We start from the raw sequence: 9,666 nt of genomic DNA on the forward strand, positions 1-9,666 counted from the left end.
TTCAGTACTGTAAAAACTACTCACACAAAGTACAAAAAGTGGGGCATCCTAATATGTTAATAATAACAACATTTAAATAAAAGCAACATTTCCATGGACCCACACATGAAGGCAAATAACATGCTGTAATGAAAAGAATATGTACCAGAAATCTTACCTGTTGCAGTAATCTACGACAGACTCTCTGGTAGTGAACAAGGCCTCCTCTCCCTTCTTGGCTTTTGCCCACTTAGAATCCAAAAGACAATCTACTGCTTTTGAAGCTGAAATATCATTTAGCAAAATGTAAAATATACAGTGTGCCCAGGTAGTGCATTGAACAGAGTGGTCTTGAACCCAAAATATAGGTTGTTTTATCAATATTAAAAAAAAACAAAAATAAATAAAGCAGGATGAAACAGATATCTTCAGTACACATTACACACCCTGCTGAATTGATCAGGTCAGAGATTATAAATAAGCTTTACAGGTCGCAATGTAAACAGTGACAATAAAATAGTGAACAGAAGTATGCTGCTTACCTATAAAGTAGTCCACTCTGTGGCCCATCATGTTTGTGGATTTGGTAGGGCAATTAAAGCGGAAATATTTAGCAACTGCCTTCTCCTCCTTGGTTGGTTCACCAACTTCCTGCAATGAAAAAAAGTTACCCAATCAACACACACTACAATCGGAATGCACTGAATACTGTAACTTTTAAAAAAAGAATCTGTGAACTAGACCTATTTATGTCATTCTGTTTTTGCTTAATCTTCATTGATAACTCATGAACTATATACAGTCGGTATAAAGAGTTTGTTGTCTGTGGACAGATGGAAGTTCAGGACAGGGATCTCCAGTTATATTAATAATAACATCAATGTTACAGATTTCGAAACATGCTCTATGGAAATGGTGGTACAGAAGCAATAAGTGACACACAGCTCTACTAACTCAAACCATATACTGCATCTGTTTAGAGTACAGTAGAATCCAATTTAATTTTACTGTTTTAAAAATTTCCGACAGTTGCAGAAGACAGGCCGGGTTTTTCAGTGACGGGTCAGCTGAGAGAATTTCAATACTGAGCTTAAGATTTAATCAGCCTCACTCCAAATCTAAAGAATATAGTACAGTTTTACATTGGCCTGTTTTCCTGCTCCAGGTAAAGAGCTATCTTGAGACCAGAGTGTAGAAAGTATGAAAATGTGCACACTGTTCACGGACCAGCAGCTGCTGCAGGGATGATGTGTTTTCCATAAATCCATTCAGAAAACTGTCAGAGTTATTTAAAACGATATGTCTAGTGTGAACTGACTTTTAATATTGTGTGGAAAAAAATAAAATCTAATTTAAAAAGCATGTACATGCAGCAGTTACACAGAAATGAAGACGACTTTGATCAGTGCTTGTTTATAGTCAATTAATTTCTTGATTTATCTAGGCTTTTCAACCAGAATTATTTTTCTTTTATTAAATGTAAAAAAATCTGTGTACTACTCTTGCCTTCTGCATAGGGGTGGAAATTTCAAATAATAAGACATTCGAATATACCAAGAATAAAAGTTTTGAATACCCGAATACTCCAATTAACCATAACAGCGATAGGTCTTTAGAAGGTGTTAGCAGCAACCACACACAGGGATGCATAGATAAATACATCAACAGTAACAGAGAAAAAACATCTAAGGCATCTAATGTACTCAAACTAAAAAATGATTTAAACTAGAAGCAAGAAATAATACATAGCAGATGGGTTTTAACTATAAAACTCAGAACTTTATAAAAAGGCACTTCAAAACTTTCAACTGCATTTAACACCCTTTGACAACTCATATAAAGCACAGAACACAGCCGCTTACTAACAATGCACAACAAAATATGTTTCTCAATAAAATCTACACTATAATAAAGTATACAACAAACGAGATGTACTGTACAAGTACTTGCTGATTCCATAATATAATAATAATTTTTAAAAGTCTGATTCCGGAATCAAGCCGTTATCAGTAGGAGACCAATAACAGCAGAACTCAAACAAAGGCTTAACATTGCCTGGGTAGTTTGCTGTCAAAAGCTAAATTTAAGTTAACTTTTAACACAGTAAAACAGTAAAAGCACACAGTAAAAGATGCAATGCTTTTTGGTTTTTGCCACGTTCTGCGTTTTCTTTTACATTAGCAGATGGGTGTTTGCATTTGAGATGATTAAGCACTTAACATATTGATTTACAATACGAAATACTTGTGATGCAGAGATTACATTAGCCAATAGCAGAGCTAGGTAATGAAGGGTGCCCACCTCCCTGTCAATTATCAGTGAGGTGATAACTGTAGTGGCTGATCACTTAACTTCCTCCTCTCTCAAAAATACAGTGCCAAGTTTGTGCATTTTTCCATTTGTTTTAAAAATGAACGAGTATTCGAAACTTGATCAAAGTATTTGAGTGGCAATTTTATTTAGACTAGAATATTCAGACTCACCCATACTTCTGCATCACATAGAGCTGCCATCCACAAATACAGTCGAGGAATCATTTCAAATCAGGTTGCAGTTTCAGAACCATGACCTGCAGTGTTTATGTACTGCATGCTGCTGAACAATGAATAATTAAGCAGACAAATACACTGACGAGCACCACTTGCACTGATAGATATTATGGTTCGGGCTGGTAGACAGTAAATGCACTATACTACATGAAGTAAAACATAAAAAAGGCTAATTATCAAAAACATGCTGTTACAAAAAAAAATAACTATACATTTCTTAAATAATTACTCAATTCGAGCAAGAGGATATACATATATATATATAGCTCTGTATGCTGGCAGAGACAGCATACCAGCAGTGTGTGTGCCTTATTTTACAGCAAGACCTTTCAATATGTAACATGTTGAAATAGAAAAATATCCTAAGAGTAAAGAATAAGCGGTGTTGGACTTATTTACCCCAGTGAATTAACAACAAAACAAAGGATTCTAAATAGTGATTCAAGTTAAACGTTGTTTTGTTTATTCGCGAAATAAATAATACATAAAGTTGTCACCGCATTACTTATTTTTTCCTTTTTTCATTCTTTGCCATTACCGTTTCTTCGCAGTAATTAGTGGCCAGCGACAAATTTTCATAAAGTAATAACATGAGGTTTACTTTCTGTAGCTGAAAAATCAAACGAATCAACTGAAATTTAGCTAACACTTTAAATAAAACAAATGTGGAAATGGTGCTGTAAAATGAAGGGGGAGGGGGGGGGGGGAACCATTTTGGTTAAAGTGAAGGGGGAGGGGGGGGATAACCATTTTGGTTCTTGTTTATTGCATTCCATGTGACAAAGTCGCTAAATAAAAATAAAAAAAATAAACACCTATCGACTGTTTTAAATAGACTGAATAACCCAAACTATCACCTAGTAGGCCTATATCTGTCATCTAAGCCAGTGGTTCTCAACCCTGGTCCTGGGGACCCGCTGTCCTGTTTGTTTTTGTTCCAACCAAGCACTCAGTTACTTAATTGAAACCTTAATTGAACTAATAATTTGCTTAATTAGATTTTTTTTTAATTGATTAGCTTACAAAATGTCAGAGAATTCAAGTTCCTTATATAATTTTATATTTAACTTGAAATCTCCAACTCTTTAAAATAAGTAAAAAGCTCTGATTAGTTCCATTGAGGGTTCAATTAAGTAATTGAGAGCTCGGTTGGAACAAAAACCAGCAGGACCAGAGTGGGTCCTCAGGACCAGGGTTGAGAACCACTGATCTAAGCATTTGATATGCCACCAGTACGGTTAACCAGGTTACGTTTCATTGGTGCAAATTATGGAGTAAGAAATTATCCTCATGTCTCCAGTTGTTGACTGAGATTTCGGAAACTAACAAATCATACACACCTATAAAAAGACAGCGATTTAAAAAAAAAACAAATAAATAAATAAAAAAAAATGAAACTAAATCCACCAAGCTACAGCTACACTTAAAAGATTTATTCAACGTGTTAGGGGTCTACTTAAATCGCAGGAAATGTACGTATTTTTCGCGGGTAGGTTATGGAATAAAATTAGGATTAGGACCTGTTGAAACACTAAATAAACCTAAGCAGACAATATTTCAGAGCACTATAAAGCCTAAAAATAGTGGTACTTGCTTCCTTACTAAAACAGAGTGCTGTCATTTGTTACAAGGCAAGCATGCAACATCCCCCAGCAGTTGCTGCTGACATTCTCTGTCTGGTGTGGACTTTCCCATACATTGAGACTGCACGTTCTGCATCCACTGAATTGTTTGGAAGTGCAAGGCAAAGCTTGTTATACAGATGTGGAAATCGATTAGAAAGCATCTGGCATACTTTAATAAAGGCAATATATGCAGGACGTTCACTGTCCTGTTATTTGTCCCATCCAATAATTTATTTAACAACTCAAAGAAAATGTGCCTATTCAGGTCTAAAATTCTAACTGTGTTTAAAAAGTAAACAGCAGGTTGTTGAAGCGAGGTGGCTGTGCTTGATCTTACCTGTAGTGCTGATTTAACTTAGCTACAACCGACAGGAATACTTTTTGACTGTATTTAGTAGTTCTGCAGGATGCGTGGTCGGGTTTGAGAGACTGGGCTCTCTCCCTCAGTGCAGTCATGCTCTGGGGGACGGGCCGTGTCTCAGCTGCTGATTTTAAATAAATTCTATATTTGGGGATTAGGTGGCAGAGTGCCACGGTGGAGAGCGTATAAACACAATCGCACATTGCTGGAGGAACTGATGCGCTCAAGAGATAACATAGGAAGCACAAAAGAACAGGCCACACCAACACCATCTTAGGCAATGTGAGCCAGAACCAGTTCTCTTTACGACACCTACACAACATCCTCCACAGGGTGCTGGGGTGACTGAACCCACAAAGAGAAAGAAGGAGGGGGGCTGAGGTCAGTGGCTACCTAATCAAGGTGCGCTCAGCTCAGCTCAGCTCACTTTCTCTTTCATTCAGACTAGTATTGGAGACTTTGAGCGTCCTTTCTGTTTCCGGAATCTGCTTGCTCTGTAATGGGAAAGCGATTCCCTGCATAAATCGAATAAACCAAACTAATATCTGAAGAAAATTGTTGTGCATTTCTTTGTACATAGTTCACATCAAGAAACAACTACTCACTCACTACTACTTTAGAAACTTGTTCACATACTTAGCCACACACTAAATTAATCTCACATATCACACTGACCTCATTTTCATTTGCCATTTTCTGAAAACTGTCACACAAATTCTGGTCAGACAGTAAACAAGTGCAAGGTATTTTTCATTTGTAGCGAATACAAACATCTGATTTTTGTATCCGAATACATGTCAAAAAATATTCATTCGAATATTAGGATACAATACTGATGGACAATAGGGGCAGATACAGTTGTATATATTATTCAGTAGACATCTGAAAGACAAATATGAATTGGCTTTCCCACAGCAAGGATCTTATTCTGCGCCTCTTTCCACTGGAGACGCATGAGTAAGTTGGAGCACCATCCATGAGCAGTGTTTTGATGAGGCTGGCCAATAGGACGGGGAAGTCATAATACAAGACCATATCACAACAACAACGAGATCGAGGGAATACAACTTTATTAACTTTATAGTCCTTTACAAACAATTGTCTAGAGGTCTGCTCTGGAAGTAGAAAGTCAACCTGGTGGCCACATGTAAAAAACACTGGGGAATAAAAGACTAGAAACTTTCTTTTGTCAACACTGCAATACCATCTGTTTTAAGTCTAGAGGCAATTACACTAGTAATGGGGAAGTCCCATGTGTTAAGTTACTTTGCACTGATTGTCAAAAGGTTCATATGCGGGCACTGTGATGTTTTTTTTTTTTTGTTTGTTTGTATTTGTTGCAGATAGCTGAGGGGCTCTGATAGACTTTGATCATTTGCATACATGCTTCTGACCAGACTGCTATCCAGTGTAGCATCCGTTTATTTGTGAATAGTCTGAACCACAGTAGCTTCCTCAAACAGTGTGTATGTATGTTGGTAATTAACAGTATTAATGTGAAATGCTCAACAAATATCCAGCTGTGGTGTATCCCAGTGGGGAATCAGTAGACACATGTACTTCAATTTTTAGCAGCAGCAATAAAAAAATAAAATTAAAACAATTTATTTTTTCACAACTAGTAAATAAACAATTATTCACATTTTAGCTTCCTAACAGAATGTAGGCTACCCCAGGTCTTTGCAATAAGTAGACACTTTAAAGTGTGTAATTTCTGCAACTGACTGTAATAATCTACTGTGTATTATAGACATGGTGACAAGATAACTTAATATGTTCTATGCATAGCCAACTGTAGTATAGGTTGAATGAAACATTTTTTCTGCATTTCAAAAACAATGACTTCAAAGGATTACCGAGCATTCAAGAGCATTAGCTGTAACACGCAGGCAGTACCCCCTTCACTGCTAATTAAAATGGAAACGGATGCTTAGATTGGAGTAGAAGTCTATTCAACAGCATCAATTATTAGCTGAATAAGCAGCTGTCTTAGTAAGTTTACCCAGTCATAACTCATCAGTTTACAGCAACCCCAGATGTTTGACAGTATGATGTACTGCAGTAAAAACCTAATAAGTATTTATGGACGAGGAAGGCTAACACATTTCGCTCTATGTATGTTACATCTCGACAGTGGATAAACAAGTACAAAAATATACAAGTGCCAACACTGTATATTTTTCCTCCGTTTTCCAACATTATAACAACGCGCAGCAGTACTTTTACCTCACAAAAGTAAGGATGAATACACTTTAAGAAAATACTATTGAAATCTTCCATAACTTACCCTAGATCTAGTACGGTATATATATATATATATATATATATATATATATATATATATAGATATATATAATATATATATATAAATATAAAAATATAAATTATATATATATATATATATATCGCATACGACCGACTGCTAATATTTACCATGTGGTATAGGCGTTTGCTATATATAACAGATAATATTATTATGCGCTACTGCAGACATTAATTAATCTTTACAAAGATTTCTCTGTGTACACCACCTCCGCAAACAGATAATTATTACTGCGCTACTACATGCGTCTGCTAATTAATTAGAAATGTTTCTAAAGATCATGCGTTCCACAATTTTCCATTGTGTTTATTTATTTATTTTTTTATTTTTTTACCTGGATCCTCTTCTTCTGCTTCCTCCGCTCCGCCATGTTTCTCCAGTTCTGTCTCCGTGTGACGTGTACGCTGACTATGAAATACCGCGAGAATAAGCATGGAGGAGCTGTGTGTCAAGAGCCAGCAAGTGACTTAAGCTGTGAAACAACACCGAATACACTGGGTTGATGACATGGAAGCAAGCTGTTATGGTGATGACATAACTACAGACTCATGTTCAGATAGTTTAATTAACATACGTGAGTCTTTTAGTAAAAATATCATCCCCGCTATCATGAAAAAGCAAGATAAGTGGAACTACAGAACACTTCTTGATTTCCATATTTCAAAAGCATTTTATGAAAGTGAGGTGTGTATTGGTTTCTGTGGGAGCAGCAAATTAATGGACTATCTATGAAAAAACAAGAACTCTACGAGGCTGACTAGGAGGGTCTCACATGACTCACATTGAGAAATCCTAAACCTATGTGAAGACATACATCAGTGTTCTACTGTGTACAAAATACATTGATCACCATTCTTTGCACCAATCGGGCCATAATATATATATATATATATATATATATATATATATATATATATACACACACACACACACACACACACACACACACACACACTACCAGTCAAAAGTTTTAGAACACCTCCATTTTTCCAGTTTTTATTGAAATTTACGCAGTTTAATGTCTCAATGTACTCTGAAATTAAAGCATAGAACAAATAAACAATTGGAGATAAAAAAGAAATCATGGAATCGTTTTGTTTAACAAAATTTAATCAAAATTTTTGACTCAAAGTAGCCACCTTTTACAGATATAACAGCCGAACACACTCGTGGCATTCTTTCTACAATGGAAATCAAATATTGTTCGGAAAGTTCTTCCCAACACTGTTGCAGAAGTTCCCACAAATGTGTTGCACTTGTAGGTTGCTTTGCTTTCACCTTTCTGTCCAGTTCATCCCAAACCAGCTCGATGGGGTTTAAGTCTGGAAACTGTGCTGGCCATTCCATGATTTGAAGCCTACCGTCTTGTTCTTTTCTTCTAAGGTAGTTCTGACATAGCCTGGAGGTATGTTTTGGGTCATTATCTTGCTGTAGGATGAACCCCTGACCAACTAGGCGTATACCAGAGGGTATTGCATGGCGCTGTAAAATGCTGCAGTAGCCGTTTTGGTTCAGGGTGCCACTCACTCTGTGCAAGTCTCCGACTCTGGATCCAGCAAAAGAGCCCCAGACCATCACGCTTCCTCCTCCATGTTTGACAGTTGGTGTCACACACCGAGGAACCATCCTTTAGCCTACTCGACGTCATACAAAAACCCTGCGTGATGAACCGAAGATTTCAAATTTTGATTCATCGGTCCATAAGACCTTCTTCCAGTCTTCAGTAGTCCGCTGGTGGTGCTTCATGGCCCAGGTAAGCCTCTTTTTCTTATTTTGCCATCTCAGTAATGGCTTTCTTACTGCCACTTGACCTGTCAAACCTGCAGCTCGAAGTCTTCTCTTCACAGTTGAAACTGAGACTTGCTTACTTCGACCAGTGTTAAGCTGTGCTTGAAGCTGTTGTCCTGTGAGCCGCCTATCACGCAAGCTGTTGACTCTCAGAAACTTGTCTTCTGATTCTGTTGTGGCTTTGGGTCTGCCAGACCTCTTCCTGTCAGAGTTTCATCTAGTTTCCAAGTGCCTTTTGATGGTATAGGAAGCTGTACTGACACCTTGGCTTTCTTTGCAATTTCTCTAAAGGAAAGACCTACACGTTTAAGGGTTATAATGGTCTGTCTGTCTTCCTTTGTTAATTGCCTTTTTCTTGCCATTATCATAGCAATATACTACTTCCTGCAGTACAATACTGTCCAAATAATGTTTAAGAGGGTGTAGTAAGTCTGTTCCAACACTGCTTTTATACAGAGGGTTTGTAAGTAATCAACAAAAGTTGGGACACCTGTAAGAATTGTTAGCATCAACTTTCAAGGCTTAATTTACTTCCATTGCTGCAGAATAGCTTTAAGTTGTTAACCCATTACTTGTTCCCTGAAAAAGGCCTTTTTGAATAACTCTGAAATGTACATTATTTTCCAGTTTTTGGTAACCTAAACTTTTTTTTTAACCTCTGGCAGTTCTCCAAACCCTCCAATCTTAAAATCATTAAGACATCAACCATGTGTGAAAAGAGCCATAGATACATTCGGTTTCTTCTGTGCTACGAAAAATATATTTCCACAAACCTTGTCAATTTGTATTGAAAGTCCACTGTATCCAATGAAAACTGATTTTTTGTTTCCAGATGAAGTTTAACAAGCTTTTTAGTAAGCTGAGGAAATGCCCTTTTTTACTATAAGTGCCCCCTCGGTCTGTCCAATCCCCTACATTTGATTTATCACACTTACATTTTTACGGAGGGAGAAGTCTTTATCCTATTGTGATGCAACTTATGAATTTCTTAAGCATATGCTATTGAAAGATATGGAAGCACCTGTGTCACTATAACATCCC

At 36.9% G+C, this 9,666-nt stretch overlaps 1 protein-coding gene across 1 annotated transcript in view; it reads right to left on the bottom strand.

The window, feature by feature from the left end:
* LOC121326687 (translocation protein SEC62-like) overlaps nt 1-7,271 on the bottom strand; it is a 19,339-nt gene extending 12,068 nt beyond the window's left edge. The window contains exons 1-3 of the mRNA XM_041270051.1: nt 7,172-7,271; nt 522-630; nt 158-263 (exon numbers count right to left, since the gene is read on the bottom strand). Of these exons, the coding sequence (XP_041125985.1) occupies nt 158-263; nt 522-630; nt 7,172-7,207 (251 nt within the window). The 5' untranslated portion in view covers nt 7,208-7,271. The remainder of the gene's footprint in view (nt 1-157; nt 264-521; nt 631-7,171) is intronic.
* Nucleotides 7,272-9,666: the final 2,395 nt, after the last annotated feature.

The sequence above is a fragment of the Polyodon spathula genome, chromosome 14 (genome assembly GCF_017654505.1).
Source record: "Polyodon spathula isolate WHYD16114869_AA chromosome 14, ASM1765450v1, whole genome shotgun sequence".
Lineage (NCBI taxonomy): Eukaryota > Metazoa > Chordata > Actinopteri > Acipenseriformes > Polyodontidae > Polyodon > Polyodon spathula.